The sequence below is a fragment of the Anolis sagrei genome, chromosome 2, assembly GCF_037176765.1.
Source record: "Anolis sagrei isolate rAnoSag1 chromosome 2, rAnoSag1.mat, whole genome shotgun sequence".
In the NCBI taxonomy this organism is placed as follows: domain Eukaryota; kingdom Metazoa; phylum Chordata; class Lepidosauria; order Squamata; family Dactyloidae; genus Anolis; species Anolis sagrei.
Genome location: NC_090022.1, coordinates 289,509,400 through 289,530,806, shown reverse-complemented (window position 1 = coordinate 289,530,806; position 21,407 = coordinate 289,509,400). Strand labels below are relative to the sequence as shown.

General features: G+C 41.7%; 1 protein-coding gene across 1 annotated transcript in view; it reads right to left on the bottom strand.

Annotated features, from left to right (window-relative positions):
- The window catches only part of SKOR2 (SKI family transcriptional corepressor 2), a 65,057-nt gene extending 54,406 nt beyond the window's left edge, over nucleotides 1–10,651 (bottom strand). Inside the window, 1 exon segment of the mRNA XM_060761226.2 lies at nucleotides 10,358–10,651. Within this exon segment, the coding sequence (XP_060617209.2) occupies nucleotides 10,358–10,366 (9 nt within the window). The 5' untranslated portion in view covers nucleotides 10,367–10,651.
- Between the last annotated feature and the right edge of the window lie 10,756 nt (nucleotides 10,652–21,407).

Here is a 21,407-nt window from a genome sequence, read left to right as displayed (position 1 = left end):
AATAATTAGTTGGACTTTACCAAAATACATTGAATAGACTGTGGGTGCATAACCATGTTTGCCTAATAAAGGCATATTTGCTTGATGTCTTCACTGTCAGAGGATGGCCTGCATGTGTGAATGGGGCATCACAGATCTAACTTTATGTTTAAAAATATTCCTGTTCCATTGTATATAACCTCAAATGCAACCCCCAACTCCATTCACACAGTTGTTAGTCACAGGATGCACCTAGAGTGGTCACAGTTTAACACCACATATACAATGCTATTGAATCCTTGGAGTTGCAGTTTTGCAATGTCTTTGGCCTTCTTTGCCAAAGAGTGCTGGTAACTCACCGTACTAAAACTCTCAGGATTCAATAGCATCGAGCCATGGCAGTTGTTGTCTTGATTGGTCAAGTATCATTATGTATAGTCTATTTTTTCTCTTGTGAGCTGCCCCGAGTCCCTTTGGGGAGAGGGGCTGGGATACAAATAACATGTTATTATTTATTATTATTTATTATTAAAGTGGTGTCAAACTGCATTAATTCTAACCATGTAGACACAGCTTCATTATCTGTACATTCTGGTACTTATTTAGCCAACTGATGAACAATGGCTCGCCTTCTCTTACAAAGCATTTTGGGTCATGTAAAAACAACATGAATGTTCTGTAACTCTCATATCCGAGTGATAAATATATTCAAGTAAACCAAACACAACAGTAAGGAGAAATCAATGTGTGTGCATCCTTGAAGGGCAGTAGAGGCAAAACCAAGATCCACAATTCAATAAAATAATATCTGTATTAAGATGCATGCTTCCAATGCAGTGCAACACAGAAGTTTTCATCATTCGTGCTAGTCAATACACACACATATATATACAGGAAAATAATTACAGTAAAAGGCTTCATGCTTTTCTTTTTAACTGGTAGCATAAAATGATATTTCTCAAGGATTTCAGAGATTACTTTGCCAAAAAAAAGCATTCTAATGATAAACAAAATTTTCCTCTGATACACCAGCATCTAAATTAGAAACCTATGTCGACCTATTTGACGTATATATGTGCACACTCCAGCATCCTTATGCTTTTCTAATATCCTTTCTTTCTATGCTTGTATTTTAGCCACCCAAGTTGACAATGACTCCTGTATAGTGATAATTAAATGCCGAATAACACATTTAATTAAATCCAAAAATACAATGATACACCATTGCAATGAACCAAAAATGATATGAAAATTGAAGAATTATCTTCTAGCAGCTGAGATGTGAAATGAGAATGGAAAAGGTAATTCTGAATTCTGGGTAATTTAGGAATACTTTCCTGAGATTTTTAGACGATAGCCTAATGCTTATTCATTGGATACATTTTTTTCCGTGTCAGGAGTGACTTGAGAAACTGCAAATCACTTTTGGTGTGAGAGAATTGACCATCTGCAAGGATGTTGCCCAGGGGATGCCTGGATATTTTGATGTTTCACCATCCTTGTGGGAAGCTTCTCTCATGTTCCTGTATGGGAAGCTGGAGCTGACAGAGGGAGCTCATCCACGCTCTCCCCAGATTTGAACCTCCAACCTGCTGGTCTTCAGTCCTGCCAGAACAAGGCTTTAACCCACAGTGCCATGGTGGCTCCATGATAGATGGATGATAGATAGATAGATAGATAGATAGATAGATAGATAGATAGATAAATATAGAGAGGATAGATATTCCTAACACAAGGTCCCTTCCACTAACACACCTCATGACATTTTCAGAAGGGATTTCCACCAGAGATTTGACAAATTGCATCGAAAATGGCCTCGTTGCAGGCACCTAACAATGACCTCAAAGGGCAAGATGGGGCAACAGGAATAAGGGGAAATGGATGGGAGAAAGGCCCGATAATTTCAGTAGTGCCATCCACAAACAGTTATGCCTAACTTTAATATGAATCGATGCCACTATTGATATTCTGTTTGTGGGGAAAGGTTTCTATTAGAAGCAATTTCAAATTAAATCCTATCTGGTTTGGGCTGTGTGTTAGATCCAGCAGAAGTTATAGTCTGTATCCCAAAGCCAAGCTTCAGTGTCTAGATTCCAATTGGGACTGAGGTATTGGAGAGGCACATAATGCTAGTTTCAGCTGCTTACAAGGACCTTTTCGCCCAATTGTTGGCCTCACCTAGAACAGACCCATCACAACAATGGGATTTGTCTATGCTTGGATTTACTCTTCTGCTATTGATTCACTGGTCTATTCTATCAATTGATTTTAGGCCATAGACACTGTCTGGATAGGATGGCTTCTAACTTTGCTTTTGAAAAATACTTGTACTGCAATATCATTCTTGTGTTATTGTCCTAAAGGCCGTGGTTTGGGTATCATCCCCTGTTTGGGTATCAGCCAGCAGGTCAACGACTTAAATCTAGAAATAGTTTTCTAAGATCTACAGAGACACTTGCTGGAACACCTCAGCAAGCAAGAGTCCAAAAGTGGCAGGCTCAAGCCCAGAACCTCAATCAATGGCTGGTACTAAATGAGAGACTCCCCCCTGGGCATACAGAAAACTGGGCGACTTGGAAGGCGCTGAACAGACTGTGCTCTGGCACCACGAGATGCGGAGCCAACCTCAAGAAATGGGGCCACAAAGTGGAATCCACGACATGCGAGTGTGGAGAAGAGCAAATTGCAGACCACCTGCTGCAATGCACCCTGAGCCCTGCCACATGCACAATGAAGGACCTTCTTGCGGCAACACCAGAGGCATCCCAAGTGGCCAGATACTGGTCAAAGGACATTTAATCAACTACCAAACTTGCAAATTTTGTGTTTTGTCTGTCTGTTTGTTTGTTTTGTTCTGTTAGAAATGTAATACAATTTGCTGGTTGCCCTGACACGACAAATAAATAAATAAATAAAGGCTGTGATCCCAAAACTGGTGCCTCCCTCCTTAAACTAAAGAGACTGAGGTCATGGTGTGGTATTTAGTGTCCTGAGTCTAGTTTAAGAGAGGGTGAGAAGGGAATGTCAATGGTAATGAAGAGCGGAGTGTGCTCCTGTCCCAGGTGGCCTTACCAAGGCCTCCAAATGCTGATCCTACTCTGGGTTTTGATGCTCTCTTAAGACCCATTTGACTAAGGGCAGCTCTGTCCCAGGGTTTTCCTGCCAAGGTTTGTCCAGAGGGGTTTCATATTCTCCCTGAGGCTGAGAGGGAGTGACTTGTCCAAGGTCACCAAGTGAGCAAGATCTGACTCCTCATCTCCTGAGTCAAGTCCAATGCTTCAACTACTCTTCCAGGCTGGAGGAGGTATGCAATCCTAAGAGCCAAAGATAGCTTCAGCACCTAGGAGAGCGCCTTTGCGGTTGGCCCTGAGATCAAGCAAGTGTGTGCTGGCTTGATTCCTCTGAAGGCAACCCACCCAATAATATTCCAGAGAGGCAGAACTTCAGGATAGAGGCCAAAGGAAGGGATCCTGCCTCCCTTTCTTCGGAGGGAGAGAAAGGAAGGAAGGGAGGGAGGGAGGAAAATAAAGGGGGAGAAACAAGAAGGAAGGAACAAAGAAGGAAGAAAAATAAAAGACTAGGAAGGAAGAAGAAAACAAGAAAGGAAAGGAAAAGAAAGGAAAGGAAAGGAAGGGGGAAAGAGGAAGGAAAGGAAATAAAAGGAAGGAAGGAAGGAAAATAATGGGGGAGAAACAAGAAGGAACAAAGAAGGAAGAAAAAGAAAAGACTAGGAAGGAAGAAGAAAACAAGAAAGGAAAGGAAAAGAAAGGAAGGGGAAAAGAGGAAGGAAAGGAAATAAAAGGAAGGAAGGAAAATAAAGGAGGAGAAACAAGAAGGAAGGAAGGAAGAATGAAGGAAAATAAAAGACGAGGAAGGAAGAAGGAAACAAGAAAGGAAAGGGAGAAAGGAGAAAAGAGGAAGGAAAGAAGAAAGGGAAAGAAAATAAAGGAGGAGAAATAAGAAGGAAGGAAGAAGGAAGGAAAATAAAAGACGAGGAAGGAAGAAGGAAACAAGTAAGGAAAGGGAGAAAGTAGAAAAGAGGAAGGAAAAAAGAAAAGGAAGGAAAGAAGGAAAATAAAGGGGGATAAATAAGAAGGAAGGAACAAAGAAGGAAGGAAAATAAAAGACGAGGGTGGAAGAAGAAAACAAGAAAGGAAAGGAAGGAGAAAAGAGGAAGGAAATAAGAAAAGGAAGGAATAAAAGAAAAAATGAATAACGGAAGGATAGAAAGAAAAAAGAAATGAACGAAGGAAGGAAGGAAGGAAAATAAAAAATTAAGAAGGAAAGAAAGAGGGGGAAGAAAGGAAGAATGAAGGAAGTAGGAAGGGAAGGATGGAAGGAAGGAAGGAAGGAAGGAAGAGAAAACGTTAAGAAGAAAGGAAGGAAGTAGGAAGGGAAGAAAGGAAAGAAGGAAAAGAAAAAGTAAAAAAGGAAGGGAGGGAGAAAAGAAATGAAAAGGAAGGACTTAAGAAGCAAAGAAAGAAAAGAAGAAAGAAAGAAAGAAAAGACGAAGAAGGGAGGGAGGAAGGGAGGGGGGAATAGCGATGGAGACGTTGAAGGGGCGACCATAGAATTGGGAGAGATCATAATATAGGAATTAGATGAAAATGCACCCTACGTTTGCAAGCTCTTTTTCCTGCTCGAAACCAGCGGGGGGAAAAAACAACCCTAAATATCTTGAGTGGGTTGTCTGAACGCGGCCGACACGCAGGAAAATCCGAGGAGCAAACGCGGACCAGAGAGAAAGAGCGCCCTTCCACACAGCCACATAATCCAGAGTATCAAGGCAGATAATCCACAATATCTGCTGAATCCACAAGGCCATATAATGCAGTTTAATTCGGATTTTATAGAGCTGTGTAGAAGAGAGAGAGGCCCCTTCGGCAGGCTGGCAATCGCCTGATCCTCAGCTTCGGAAAAGCGCCGGAATGCACTGAAGTATTGCTTTTTAAAATAGTCCAAAATGTTAGCTCTATTAAAATCCGACTTTCCTCAAGAAACGTCAAGGGATCGAGGCCTACCTAGGGAAGAGAAGGCCTCTTCTCCATTTCTTTTTTCTTGTCCTAGTCAAACACTTTTGAGGGGTTATTTTAAGTGGAGTGGACCCAATCCTTAAAGTAAAGGTTTTCCCTTGACAAGAAGTCCAGTCGTGACCGACTCTGGGGGTTGGTGCTCATCTCCATTTCCAAGCCGAAGAGCCGGCCTTGTCCGTAGACACCTCCAAGGTCATGTGGCCGGCACGACTGCATGGAGATAGTAGATCAATAGGTACTTTCCCGCCGGAGCGGTACCTATTGATCTACTGGTACTCACATTTGCATGTTTCCGAACTGCTAGGTTGGTAGAAGCTGGGGCTGACAGCGGAAGCTCATCCCGCTCCCCGGATTCGAACCTGCGACCTTTTGGTCAACAAGCACAGCAGTTCAGCGGTTTAACCCACTGCGCCACCGGGGGCTCCCTAATAATAATGATGATGATGATGATGATGATGATCCAAATACTTAGAAAACCCAATTTCCCCTTTTGCAATCGGGTGCCTGTCTTCAGCAAACCCAAAATGACGTCTGTAGTGTCGAATGAATGCGGTTTGACGCCTAACTGCTATTTCTCCATAGCACTGAGCTGCGGCAGTTAAAGCGGTACCACACTGCATTCATTCCACAGTGAAGATGCAGCCTTAAATCAGGAGCGGTTTCAGGAATCCTGAAATGTTTACTCCTAGTTTGATGAAGGGAAAGAAGGCTGAGGACCATGTGAAACTACAACTCCCGGGATACCGTAGCATTCAGCACTTCCACACAGCCCTATATTCCAGAATATCAAGGCAGAAAATCCCACAATATCTGCTTTGAACCGGATTATATTAGTCCACACTCAGATAATGCGGGATTTTCTGCCTTGATATTCTGGGATAAAGGGATGCGTAGAAGGGCCCCAAGAAGTGCCAAACTCCATTAATTCAACAATATAGATGCCCAGTGTAAACCCCTTCAGTCCTTGCCAGAAGGCTCTCCCTACAAACAATTGCAAATCCAACACCTATATAAATAAAAATGTAATGCTCGTTTGTGGGATTAGCATAACTCAAAAACCACTGAACGAATTGACACCAAATTTGGACACAAGACACCTCTCAGGCCAACAAGTGACCATCACTCATTAAAACACTGAAAAACACAGCAGAAGAGACTTAAAAAGCCAAAAAATAAAATAAAAAATATATCACATTACCACCTATGTGCATACCCACATAAATACATATATACTCAAATATACACAAACCTCAAAAGTACACTATATATATATATACACACACACATATACACATGCACACATACATACACATACGTGTATATATATACCCAAGCACACACATACATCTACATACACATATACACATATTCACATTCACACACAAATATAGACATGCACACCTACATACACATATATAAACACAAATATGCATAAAGACAAGCACACACATATACACAATATACATATGCACTTATAAACAAACAAATATATACACATATCTACACACATATATACACCCACACATACCCCCACACCTATATACACCCTTCTACACACACACATATATATACATCCACACATACCCCCACACATCTATCTATCTATCTATCTATCTATCTATCTATCTATATCTATACACACACACACACATATATACACAGATACACAAATATATACACACATATAAACATATATATATATATATATATACACACATATAAACATATATGTGTATATGTATATATGTATATGTATATGTGTATATATATATATATATATATATATATACACACACACACACACACACACACACACACAAAACACAAATGCACAGACTGGGCCACAGCAACGCGTGGCAGGGGACGGCTAGTCTATCCATATAAATAAAAATGTAATGTTCGTTTGTGAGATTAACATAATTCAAAAACCACTGGACGAATTGTCTCCAAATTTGGACACAATACACTTATCGGGCCAACGAGTGAATATCACTCATAAAAACACTGAAAAACACAGTGGAAGATACTTTAAAAGCCAAAAACCAAAAAAATTCATTGCAACACATGCAGAAAACCACATATAAACACAAACACACATATACACAAATATATACACAAACAAAACACATATACACAGACTGGGCCACAGCAACGCGTGGCAGGGGACGGCTATTGTGTATGTGTGTGGGTACACAAACACACACACACACATACACACACACTATTTACTCACTTATCAAAAAGCTCAACACTTGAGACAAGTAGTCTATTAACAGTTGTCTTTTTCTGTGTGGTATTTCTGAAAGTCTGCAGATAGGATAATACACGCATATATACACATATACACAAATACACACACAAAACACATATATACAGACTGGAACACAGTATCGCGAGGCAGGGGACGGCTATTCTATAATAAAACATTAAAAATGCAATAATAACGCAATTATAATTGGGTTGTTGTAGGTTTTTTCGGGCTATATGGCCATGTTCTAGGGGCATTTTCTCCTGACATTTCGCCTGCATCTATGGCAGGCGAAAGGATGCTTGCCAGAGGATGCTTGCCATAGATGCAGGCGAAACATCTGGAGAAAATGCCTCTAGAATATGGCCATATAGCCCGAAAAAACCTACAACAACCCAGTGATTCCGGCCATGAAAGCCTTCGACAACTCAATTATAATATTTATTGCGTTGGAAGCCTTCAGTTATTGCTCTAGATGAGCAGTTGATGCTTTGAGGTGAACTGTTCCTAAGGCTGCATCTACACTGTGGAATGAATGCAGTGTGACGCCGCTTTAACTGCCGCGGCTCAATGCTATGGAGTCAGGAGAGTTGTAGTGTGACGAGGAACAAGCACTCTTGCTGCTTCATCCCATTGAGCAGTTAAAAGTGACCTCAAACTGGGTTGTTGTATGTTTTCCGGGATGTATAGAAGCATTCTCTCCTGACGTTTGGCCTGCATCTATGGCAGGCATCCTCAGAGGTTGTGAGGCCTCAAATAGCTTTAATTCTACTGTGTAGATGTGCCCAGTCCAAGCAGAGTCAATGGGACAGCTTTGGAAAGAAGCAAAGCGAGGATGGAGCTGCCCAGAACTTAGTTCATACTGTTTTCCGCTCTTTCCTGCGCCTTTTAAGCAACCAAAAAGCGATTGGACTACAATTCCCATCAGCCCTGACCCCTTGGCTTCGGGTTGGGGCTGATGGTGTTCGGAGTCCATACCTGGCAAGCCACCGACTCCCTTTCCTTAAGGAAAAGCTTGCCCTAAAAACCCATTTCCAAAAGGAAGACACTGGGTGCCATATATTGCAAATTATTGTTTTTAAATCGCTTCCTATTTCAATGTCTTGTCGAAGGCTTTCATGGCCGGAATCACTAAATTGCAGTGAGTTTTCCGGGCTTGACAACCTCTGAGGATGCCTGCCATAGATGCAGGCGAAACGTCAGGAGAGAATGCTTCTGAAACATGGCCATACAGCCTGGAAAACTCAAAGCAAGCCAATTCCTTCTCCCATCAAGGGCGCATCTATATATCAACACTGGAGAATGAATGCAGTGTGAACCCATTTCCACTGCCACGGCTCAATGATATCGGGTCGTGGGAGCTGTAGTTTCACAAGGGCTTTACCTCTGCTAAAAGAGAATTAGACTCACAAAACCTAACAACTACAAATCTCAATATTCCATAGCATTCGGCAGTATCAATCAAGCTGCGTTAACTGTAGAATGGAGATGCCTCCTTCCTTCTATCCTCTCTCTTCTTCTTTCCCTTCTCTGGGTGTGTCTACACTACAGAATTAATGCGGTTCGGCACCACTTGAACTGCCAGGGCTGCCTACTATGGAACAGTGGTATTTACCGCTTTAGGAATCTTCAGCCTTCTCTGCAAATAAACAAGAAACAACCACGGCCGACTGATCATCTTTCAAAAGGGATTTCTCCAGGCAGGAAGCAGCCAGACCTTGAAGCTGCGAGACCATTCGATGCTAAACAATCAGGGCCAGCTAATCATCTTCCAAAAGGGATTTCTTTAGGCAGGAAGCAGCCAGACCTTGAAGCTGCAAGGCCATTCAATGCTAAACCATCAGGGCCAGCTAATAATCTCTCAAAAGGGATTTCTCCAGGCAGGAAGCAGCCAGACCTTGAAGCTGCAAGGCCATTCGATGCTAAACCATCAGGGCCAGCTAATCATCTCCCAAAAGGGATTTCTCCAGGCAGGAAGCAGCCAGACCTTGAAGCTGCGAGACCATTCGATGCTAAACAATCAGGGCCAGCTAATCATCTCCCAAAAGGGATTTCTCCAGACAGGAAGCAGCCAGACCTTGAAGCTGCGAGACCATTCAAAGCTAACCAAGGTAGCCAATTGCAACATTGACACTTGCCTCAAGCAGACAAGAGAATGACCACTTGAACTGCCAGGGCTGCCTCCTATAGAATAGTGGGATAGTCAGCTTTAGGAGACTTCAGCCTTCTCTGCCAAAGAGTGTCTACAAAGAAACAAGAAACAGCCAGGGCCAGCTACTCGCCTCCCAACAAAGGATTTCCCTCGGGCAGGAAGCAGCCAGACCTTGAAACTGCAAGACCATTCAATGCAAGTGATATTTCTATATCTGTGGAATAATGTCCAGGGTGGGAGAAAGAACTCGTCTGCTTGAGACAAGTGTGCATGCTGAAATGGATCACCTTGATTAGCATTGAATGAATAGCATTTCCCCCGGGCAGGAAGCAGCCAGATCTTGAAACTGCAAGACCATTAATGCAAGTGAGGTTTTCCTCGTTTTCAACAGACCTCACAACCTCTGAGGATGCCTGCCATAGATGCAGGCGAAACGTCAGGAGAGAATGCTTCTGGAACATGGCCAGACAACCTGGGAACACTCACAGCAACCTACTGATTCCGGCCATGAAAGCCTTCGACAATATAGTTCATCGCACTAGAGAAAAAATCCACTTAAAATCCACTTGTAGTTTTTGTAGACATACTCGAGAAAAAAATCCACTTAAAATCCGGTTTCTACCTCTTGCAGAATTCTGGGGTTTGTAATTTAAGGAGAAGCCTAAAACTACAAACCCCATAATTTTGCAGGAGGCAGAAACTGGATTTTAAGTGGATTTTTTCTCGAGTAAAAACTACAAGGCAGAGTCCACTCCAATGTGAGAATTCTGTTGCAGCCTCCGTCTCCAAAGAAGCCGGTGTGGCGCCAAAGCGGCCCCTCTTCTTCTTCCTCTTCTTCTTCTTCTCTCTGCTTCTCTCTAGACACGCATCTCCCCTCGAATCCCACGCACCCCGACCCAGACACGCGTGGGCCCTGCGAGAAGGCACGCCAAGGAGAAGCCTTACCTGGCGCATCCACCGGGAAAGGAAGGCGCATCGGGATGGACGCCGCTGCCTTTTTTGGGGGTGGGGGGGATGTGTTAGAGCCCCGGGAAAAGAGGTCAAGTCGGCTTTGAGGGGTGGGGGTCTCCTCCTGGAGCCAAGGTAGAGTGGCCAAGCTTGGTTTTGAGGGGGCTATCCCAAGACTTTGCCCCCCTTCAGCCCACGGACAGGCGCAGGAAAGGAATGCGCCTTTTGCGTGCGCTCCAGGCGAGACTCCAGACGAGTGCTTTGCTTTGCGCGCCTGCCTGCCTTTCTCCTCTCTCTCTCTCTCTCTCTCTCTCTGAACTCAGAGGCGGACCGAGAGGACGACACCCATTAGTCCCGGTGACGTCACCGGCTCCCGAGCTCTTTCTGTGCCTCTGGAGGAAGCAAGGAAGGGAGGGAAGGAAGGAAAGAAGGAAGAAAGGAGGAAGGAAAGAAACCTGGCTGGGAAAGGATAGAGTGCCTCTACTTTGTAGAATGCAAGCAGCTTGGCACCACTTTAAACTTCCCTGGCTCAATGCTAGGGGATCCTGGGAGTTGTAGTTTAGCGAGGCCCTGGCAGAGAAGGCTCAGGACTACAACTCCCAGGATTTCATAATGACATTGAACCCAAAGTGGAGCCAAATCTCTACGGATTGAAAATAGCTTGGCACCGCTTTAAACTTCCCTGGCTCCATGCTTGAAAGCAGCTTGGCACAGTCTTGGCTCAATGCTAGAGGACCCTGGGAGTTGTAGTTTGGTGAGGCCCTGGCAGAGAAGGCTCCGGACTACAACTCCCAGGATTTCATAATGGCATTGAGGCTAAACTTGTGCCAAGCCTCTGTGTATTGAAAGCAGCTTGGCGCCGCTTTAAACTTCCCTGGCTCAATGCTAGGGGATCCTGGGAGTTGTAGTTTGGTGATGCCCTGGCAGAGAAAGTTCAAGGCTACAACTCCCAGGATTTCATAATGGCATTGAGCATAAAGTGATGCCAAGCTTCTATGGATTGAAAACAGCTTGGCACAGCTTTAAACTTCCCTGACTCAATTTTAGGGGATCCTGGGAGTTGTAGTTTGGTGATGCCCTGGCAGAGAAGGTTCAGGACTACAACTCCCAGGATTTCGTAATGCCATTGAGCATAAAGTGGTGCCAAGCCTCTATGGATTGAAAACAGCTTGGCACAACTTTAAACTTTCCTGGCTCAATGATAGGGGATTTTGTGAGTTGTAGTTTGATGAGGCCTTGGCAGAGAAGGCTCAGGACTACAACTCCCAGGATTTCATAATGACATTGAGCCCAAAGTGGTGCCAAATTTCTACGGGTTGAAAGCAGCTTGGTACAGCTTTAAACTTCCCTGGCTCAATGCTAGGGGATTCTGGGAGTTGTAGTTTGATGAGGCCTTGGCACAGTGGTTCTCAACCTGTGGGTCCCCAGGTGTTTTGGCCTACAACTCCCAGAAATCCCAGCCAGTTTACCAAGGCTCAGGACTACAACTCCCAGGATTTCATAATGCCATTGAGCCTAAAGTGGTGCCAAGCCTCTGTGGATTGAAAGCAGTTTGGCACAGCTTTAAACTTCCCTGGCTCAATGCTAGGGGATCCTGGGAGCTGTAGTTTGATGAGACCCTGTCAGAGAAGGTTCAAGGCTACAACTCCCAGGATTTCATTATGACATGGAGCCTAAAGTGGTGCTAAACTGGGTGAATTGGACAATGTAGTAGATAGATGTATTGCCGAAGAATTTGTGAAACTCCAGCTCCCAAGATCCCAAAGCAAGGAGCCATGGCAGCTAAAGCGGGCTCGAACTGCGCCCATTTGTCCTGTGTAGATGCGTCCGAAGTCGCGCTCTTTAAGGGAGGAGGAAGAAGATTCGGATCTCGTGTGAACGCGGGCTGATTCGGAACCCTTGGCTGCAAATCCTTTTTTTTTTTTGGCACGATAAAAAAGGCGCCTACACTGCAAAAATAAGTCGGGTTGAAACACCATTTCAACCTCCATGGCGCAATCAATGCCCCGGAAATCCTGGAAGTTTGTAGTTCTCAAGGTCTCCTCTTCCAAAGGGTGCCTCGTTATACTACAATCCCCACGATTCCATACAAACAAGCCATGGCAGTTCAAGTGGAATCAAACTGCATCAATTTCTCCGTGTGGCGTCATTCTGACTCGGGTTCTAACTGGACCTCGGGTATTCACAACAGACAGGTGTCAAAAAGAAGGCAATATGCATTCGCAGCAATCAAGACAAAGCCGCTCTCCAACGGCAGAGCTACAAGATCAATATAATTAATATATTATACTGATCTCTGTGTGTGTTTGCATGCCTATCTATATCTATAAAAGCCAAAGTATGCATGTCTGTTTGTTGCTTTGTTTGCATTGTCTGTATTGGTTGGTTGGTTTGTACTTTACTTACTTACTTACACGATATATGTGTATGTATATTGTTGTGTATGTGTGTGTGTGTGTGTGTATATATATATATATATATATATGCACAATGTATGTGCATGTATGTATGTATGTATATGTATGTATGTATGTATATACACACAATGTATGTATGTATATATATTAGCTCAAATCAGCAAAGCTGAATGATATATGAGTGTGTGTGTGTATATATGTGTGTGTAAGTAATTATACACACACACACAGATCGTTCTTACACACACATAATAACTTACTGTGTATATATATATATGCACAATGTATGTGCATGTATATGTGCATGTATGTGCATGTATGTATATGTATGTATGTATATATGAATATACATACAATGCATGTATGTGCCTTATGCTACAAAGCTGAATGATATAGGAGTGTGTGTGTGTGTGTGTGTAAGTAATTATACACACGCACACAGATCGTTCTTACACACACACAATAACTTATTTACACACACACACACAGATCATTCAGTTTACTTATAAACAGAGGCGCTTCTGCCTGATTGGCGGATATATATATACACACACCCACACAAATACACACATGTACACACACATATACACTACACACATACATAGATCATTCAGTTTACTTATAAACAGAGGCGCTTCTGCCTGATTGGCGGATATATATATACACACACCCACACAAATACACACATGTACACACACATATACACTACACACATACATAGATCATTCAGTTTACTTATAAACAGAGGCGCTTCTGCCTGATTGGCGGATATATATATATACAAACACACACACAGACACACACACAAACACACACATGTACACACACATGTACACATATGTGTATATAAATCTTATTAAAATTATTTAAATAAATATTTTATTTACATTTTATTTAAATCAACCAATAAATATAAACATATATATGTGTGTATATAGATTTATAGGCACTTATATGTTTTACATTTATTAATTAATTTAAATAAAATGTAAATAAATAAAAATATTTATTTATTTTATTAAAATAAATAAAAATAAAAATATACATCTATATACACATATTATATATATATATATATATATATATATATATAATATAAATCTATATATGTGTGTATATAGATTTATAGACACATATATGTTTTATATTAATTAATTTAAATAAAATGTAAATTAATAAAATATTTATTTATTTTATTAAAATAAAAATATATAAATCTATATACACATATTATATATATAAAATATAAATCTATATATGTGTGTATATAGATTTATAGACACACATATTTTTTATATTTATCAATTTATTTAAATAAATTGTGAATAAATAAAATAATAAAAATAAAATATATAAATCTCTATATACACATATATCTATATACACATATTTAGACATATTTATATTTATAGGAATATATATAGACACACACGCATATGTATAATTTATTTCATGATAAAAGATATATATTTACTTATAAATATTTACATATCTATACACAGAGAGTGTTTTGCTGAGGCATCCACACCCTTTCGTAGGCAGAGCTGGTAAAACTACAACTCCCACCATTGCATAGCATGGAGCCCTGGCAGTGCAAGTGGTGCCTAATTGCATATAATACAATTCAAATTTAGGCAGTAATATATACCGGTCTCTCTGTGTGTTGTGATTTCTAGTATGTGAAATACATACTAGAAATCCTGGAACCGGCTATTGGCCCTGATCCTTTGGGGAAAGGCATATTGAATGGAAGGGGATTTACCTCTGAGTAAATTCATGACATTCACAGTAAACATACGTGTCCCTTTTTCATCCAACTCATGTCAATAAAAGGAGGCCTCTTCTGGTTTTCAAATTATGGAACATTAAATCCAGTTTTCTACAGTTCATTGTAAACAAATTGAATTGCATTCCTAACCCAACCTAACAGCAGCAGCAGTAACAACAACAGCAGCAAAGTATTGTAGAAGGCCAATTCATAGACTCGTAGGCTTGGAAAAGGATCCCAAAGGTCATCCAGTCCAACCCAATTCTGCCATGTAGGGAAACAAAGTCAAAGCCTTCCTGGCAGATAGCCATCCAGCCTCTGTTTACAGATCTCCAAAGATGGAGACTCCACCACACTTCAAAGCAGGAGGAAGTCTTTTCCCTCTCATATTTTCATATCTTTCTCTTGTTGCAAATTATCAATTTCTTTGTAGGAAGTTTGGCTCACTTCTATCATTGGTGGGGTTCAGAATGTTCTTTGATTGTAGGTGAACTATAAATCCCAGCAACTACAACTCTCAAATGTCAAAGTCTATTTTCCCCAAATTCCACCAGTGTTCACATTTGGGCATATTGAGTATTGGTGCCAAGTTTGGTCCTAATCCATCACTGTTTGAGTCCACAGTGCTCTCTGGATGTAGGTGAACTACAACTCCCAAACTTAAAGTCAATGCCCACCAAATCCTTTCAGTATTTTCTGTTGGTCATGGAAGTGCTGTGTTCCAAGTATGGTTCAATTCCATCATTGGTGGAGTTAAGAATGTTCTTTGATTGTAGGTGAACTATAAATCCCAGCAACTACAACACCCAAATGACAAAATCACCCCCCCCCCTCCACAAACCCCACCAGTATTCCAATTTGGGCTTATCAGGTATTTGTGCAAAATTTGGTCCAGTGAATGAAAATACATTCTGGATATTTGATATTTACATTATGATTAATAATAGTAGCAAAATGAGAGTTATGAAGTAACAACGAAAATAATTTTATGGCCGGGGGTCGCCACAACATGAGGGGTCGCAGCATCAGGAAGGTTGAGAACCACTGGTCTAGAGGCATTCTCTCCTGACGTTTCGCCTGCGTCTATGGCAAGCCTCCTCAGATTTCATTTGGTGTTTTGGTAGAATCCAAACCCTCTAAACAGCCGCTTCCTCATTGTGAACCTTGCATGCTATGAATGTGCACTATCCCTTAATGTTATTTAGAAAACTTGGTTTCAATAACTTCCTGTTGCATTTAAACCCTTCAATTCCCACTAAGAAAGTCAAGATGGTTCCTATGAGTTGAGCTTGGTAGTGAATGTGACCCTGGCTCACCTAATTTTAGTAATGTATGCTTTTGGACTACAATGCCCATAACTGCCAGGCATCCTAGCTGATAATCTTGGAAGGGAGGGAAGCTTCAATGTTGAGAGGAGATTTAACATTGAATGAATGCAGTTTGGCACCACTTTAAGTACCTTAGAGCAGTGGTTCTCAACCTGTGGGTCCCCAGGTTGGTCTACAACTCCCAGAAATCCCAGCCAGTCTACCAGTTGTTAGGATTTCTGGGAGTTGAAGGCCAAAACATCTGGGGACCCACATGTTGAGAACCACTGCCCTAGAGTGATGCTTTGCAATCCTAGTAATACCATGAGGTCTTTAGCCTTCTCTGCTAAATAGTGCTGGTGCTTCATCAAACTACAAGTCCCACAATTACATAGCATTCAGCCACAACAGCCGAAGGGTTGTCAAACCACATTAATTCTGCAATATAGATGCACTCCATTAAATGACATTGGTTATCCATCCTAACTTGGTGAGTATACCGAGGAATCTATCACACTGTGCTGTTATAACACACTTGTTCCACATTAATTGCTATGGCTCTACATTATGGAATCCTAGGATTGCTAATTAGGGAGGGAGCATGTGGATGTCCTTCCCATGAACTTAGATAAAACAACAACTCCCCCAAATTTATACAAATTGTTTCCATGGCAATTAAAGTGGAATAATAGTGATACAACAGTGTTTCCATGGCAATTAAAGTGGAATAATAGTGATACAACAGGGCCAGGGCTCTCTTGTCCTTCTCAAGGAATATCAGCTGAGCCTAATTCAGTGTTTTTCAACCTGGGGGTCAAGACGCCTAGGGGGGTCATGAGGGGTTTCAGAGGGGTTGCCAAAGACCATCAGAAAACATATATTTCTGATGGTCTTAGGAACCATGTTGGAAAAGAAGGCTGAAGATCTCTCTGCCTGTCCTTCTCTTCCTTTTTGGTGTTTGTGAACTACAACTCCAAAAATTAAAAAGCAACCCCCCCAACCCCACCAGTATTCAATGTCACCCATGTAGGTAGTGTGCCAAGTTTGGTGCAGATCTATTGTGGGCTAGGTTCAGAGTGCTCTTTGATTGTAGGTGAACTATACATCCCAGCAATTGCAACTCCCAAATGTCAAGATCTATTTTCCCCAAATTCCACCAGTGTTCACATATGGGCATATTGAATATTTGTGCCAATTTTGGTCCAGATCCATCATTGTTTGAGTCCAGTACTTTCTGGATGTAGGTGAACTACAACTCCAAAACTCAAGGTCAATGCCCACCAAACCCTTCCAGTATTTTCTATTTGTCATGGGAGTTCTGTGTGCCAAGTTTGGTTCAATTCCATTGTTGATGGAGTTCAGAATGCTTTTTGATTGTAGATGAACTATAAATCCCAGCAACTACAACTCCCAAATGACAAAATCATATTTTTTTTTTGAGTGATGGTCACTCCTTGTGATGTGAGACGTTTTGTTGCCAAATTTGGTGTGATTTCGTTCATTGGTTCTTTTGTTTTTAAGGTACTCATTACGCACAGAGCATTTATATATATATAGAAGATGTATATATACCTTGTAAGCCACTCTGAGTCCCCTTGGGGTGAGAAGGGTGACATATAAATGTTGTAAATAAATAAATAAATAAATTCATAAAATGTGCAAAATTACACTTATGAAGTAGCAACGAAAATAATGTTATGGTTGGGGTTCACCACAACATGCGGAACTGTACAAAGGGGTCGTGGCATCTGGCAATGACCACATTGAATATATTGTTTACATTATAATGTGTGGATAATGTGTGGATAAGGGTCCTCACCAAGTACTCTTTGCTGTAACTGTAATCTAGACTGTTTGGAGTAAAATAATCATCGCCACCACCACCACCATCACCATCATCACCATCATCATCATCATCATCATCATCATCATCATCATCATCATGTCTCTCTCAATGTTTTGAGGTAAGATGCAGGAATGGGTCCAGCTTCCTTGCTTTCCTAATTCTGCCTCTCCCTTTTGACTTCACATTCATTCCTTTGCAAAAGGACCCACCTCCTACCTCTACACATTCAAATAGATTTGAATTAATGACTCCTTGTTTGTACAACAATGCATCCAACAGCAGGCTGCCACTCACTTATAAACACTTAAACAGAGAAGATTTCATTGAGAAATTTGCACCATTTTCATTGATATACAGCCATGGTAAGAAGTCCTGGAAGTAATGGGTTGTTTAGCTCTTGTATTGTCGAAGGCTTTCATAGCTGAATCACTGGGTTGTTGTAGGTTTTTCGGGCTGTATGGCCATGTTCTAGAGGCATTCTCTCCTGACGTTTCGCTTGCATCTATGGCAAGCATCCTCAGAGGTAGTGAGGTCTGTTGGAACTAGGAAAATGGGTTTATCTATCTCCCTCCATTTCATAAGAAAATCCAGTTTAAAATTATCCAGATGAGTATCCAGTTTCACCCCTGATCCAGTATTTTAGCTCTAAGCAAGAGCTAAACAAAATCTGGCTATTAAAAAACTCTAAAATTAGAACAGCACAACAACAGAGAGGAAACAAACAAGGACATCTAATCACCTCTCAACAAAAGATTGCTCCAGGCACTGCCAGGCCATCAAATGCTAATCAAGGTAGTCAGTTGAAACATTCACACCTAGCTCCAACAGACAAGAGTCCTTTGTCCCACCCTGGTCATTCCACAGATATATAAACCCCTTTTTTTCCTAGTTCCAAAAGACCTCACTACCTCTGAGGATGCTTGCCATAGATGCAGGCGAAACATCAGGAGAGAATGCCTCTAGAACATGACCATATAGCCCGAAAAAACCTACAACAACCCAATGGAATATCTGTGAGGGAACTTCCTTTTTAAATGTATTTTTTATTGCCCTGGGCTGGCCACTCTGCCATCTTCTATTATCTCTTCTGCCTGTTCTTCCTTCCAGTGAGGTCGCACTTTGCCTCTCTCTCTAGGCAAAATGTAGCTGCATGAATTTTTTTGACTTTTACCATTTTACTACTTTAGAAGATGAAACTTAGTAAGTTAGACCTTTCTATCTAAATATTGATTAAATATTTTTGAACCTAAAGTTCTGACTCTGCAATCCTGAGCCATCCTATGGAGTGAGAGCTTATCCTAGCTCACCACAGGTAATGAAATTTACTGGGTTGTTGTAGGTTTTTCCAGGCTATATAGCCATGTTCTAAAGGCATTTTCTCCTGATGTTTCACCTGCATCTATGGCAAGCATCCTCAGAGGTAGTGAGGTCTGTTGGAACTAGGAAAAAGGGTTTATATATCTGTGGAATGACCAGGCTGGGACAAAGGACTCTTGTCTGCTGGAGCTAGGTGTGAATGTTACTGAAATTTACTGTTACTGAAAATGAAAATGAATGTTACTGAAAATGAAATTTACTTCTGGAGCTCTGCTATATTTGTGGTGGAATCGCCCCAACTGAGGATTATTTTGAGCCTAACTGCTCAGATTCCCCAACACAAACCAACCAATTAAACAGTCCAAGAGAATTCATGGTCCTTGAAGAGAGTGACTTTGGCTAGAATCTGATTATTATTGTTGAAAGTTTTCATGGCCAGAATCACTAGGTTGTTGTGAGTTTCCCCAGACTGTATGGCCATGTTCCAGAAGCATTCTCTTCTGACGTTTCTCCTACATCACAGAATCATAGAGTTGGAAGAGACCTCATGGGCCATCCAGTCCAACCTCCTGTCAAGAAGCAGGAAAATCACATTTAAAGCACCCCCCACAGATGGCCATCCAGGCTCTGTTTGAAAGCCTCCAAAGAAGGAGCCTCCGCCACAGTCGAGGGCAGAGAGTTCCACGGCTGAACAGCTCTCACAGTCAGGAAGTTCTTCCTCATGTTCAGATGGAATATCCTTTCCTGTAGTTTGAAGCCATTGATCCATTGCTTCCTAGTCTCCAGGGAAGCAGAAAACAAGCCTCCTCCCTATGACTTCCTCTCACATACTTATATATAATAATACATGGCTATCATGGTGGAGTGGTGGAGGCTCCTTCTTTGGAAGCTTTTAAACAGAGGCTGGATGGCCATCTGTCAGGGGTGATTTGAATGCAATATTCCTGCTTCTTGGCAGGGGGTTGGACTGGATGGCCCATGAGGTCTCTTCCAACTCTTCTATGATTCTATGATCATGTCTCCTCTGAGCCTTCTCTTCTGAAAGCTAAACATACCCAGCTCTTTAAGCCGCTCCTCATAGGGCTGCACCTATGGCATTATGCCTGCCATAGATGCAGGCGAAACGTCAGGAGAGAATGCTTCTGGAACATGGCCATACAGCCCGGGAAACTCACAACAACCCAATGATTACTTCTGTTTCCTCAATAATAACGTCTCCCCAGCTTTTTCCCTCATCTATTAGAAACTGGAAGTAGCATATTTGGATTTAATTCGATGCATGGATGGAAATATCATCCCCGCTGCCGTCATTTGAATGTGAAAGAAGCAGGGACTCTTCTGAATGAAACTGAGAGAGGGAAAAGACAAGGGAGACCCATCTGGAGAAGCCGGCCTTCAATTAGTCCGCCTCACTTCAGGGTCTTTTCTTCTTCCTTCTCTTTCTCTCTCTCTCCCTCCCCCATTCCCTCTTTCAGCCTCCTAAATCACCTTCCAGATGCAACAAACTGCGGAGGAGCAACGAGAGAGGAATGGAAGGAGCAAGGATGGCATTTGCTGGTGCATAATAATAATAATAATAATAATAATAATAATATCCAATACAACAGCCAGCAGAGTGATCTTGTCTGCTGTGGACTCATATTGTTGTGTTCCTAATAATAATAATAATAATAATAATAATAATAATACCTACAACAACCCAATAATAATAATAATCTATATAAATAGATTTGTGGTATTCACAGAACTCAAAAACCCCTGGACGAATTGGCACCAAATTTGGACACAAGACACCTAACAACCCAATGTATGTCCTTCACTCAAAAAAAATAATGATTTTATCATTTGGGAGTTGAAGTTGCTGGGATTTATAGTTCACCTACAATCCAAGAGCACTCTGAACCCCACCAACCATGGAATTGAACCAAACTTGGCACACAGTTCTCCCATGACCAACAGAAAATACTGGAAGGGTTTGGTGGGCATTGACCTTGTGTTTTGGAGTTGTAGTTCACCTACATTCAGAGAGCATTGTGGACTCAAACAATGATGGATCTGGACCAAACTCTACATGAATACTCCATATGCCCAAATGTCAACACTGGTGGACCAGGGGAAAATAGAGCTGCGCATTTGGGAGTTGTAGTTGCTGGGATTATAGTTCACCTACAATCACAGAGCATACTGAACCCCACCAACAATAGAATTGGGCCAAACCTCCCACACAGAACCCCCATGTGGGCCACAGTAACGCGTGGCAGGGGACAGCTAGTAATAATAATAATAATAATAATAATAATAATAATAATATCCGACGTGAGGTCCAATACAACAGTCAGCAGAGTGATCTTGTCTGCTGTGGACTCATCTTGTTGTGTTTCTAATAATAATA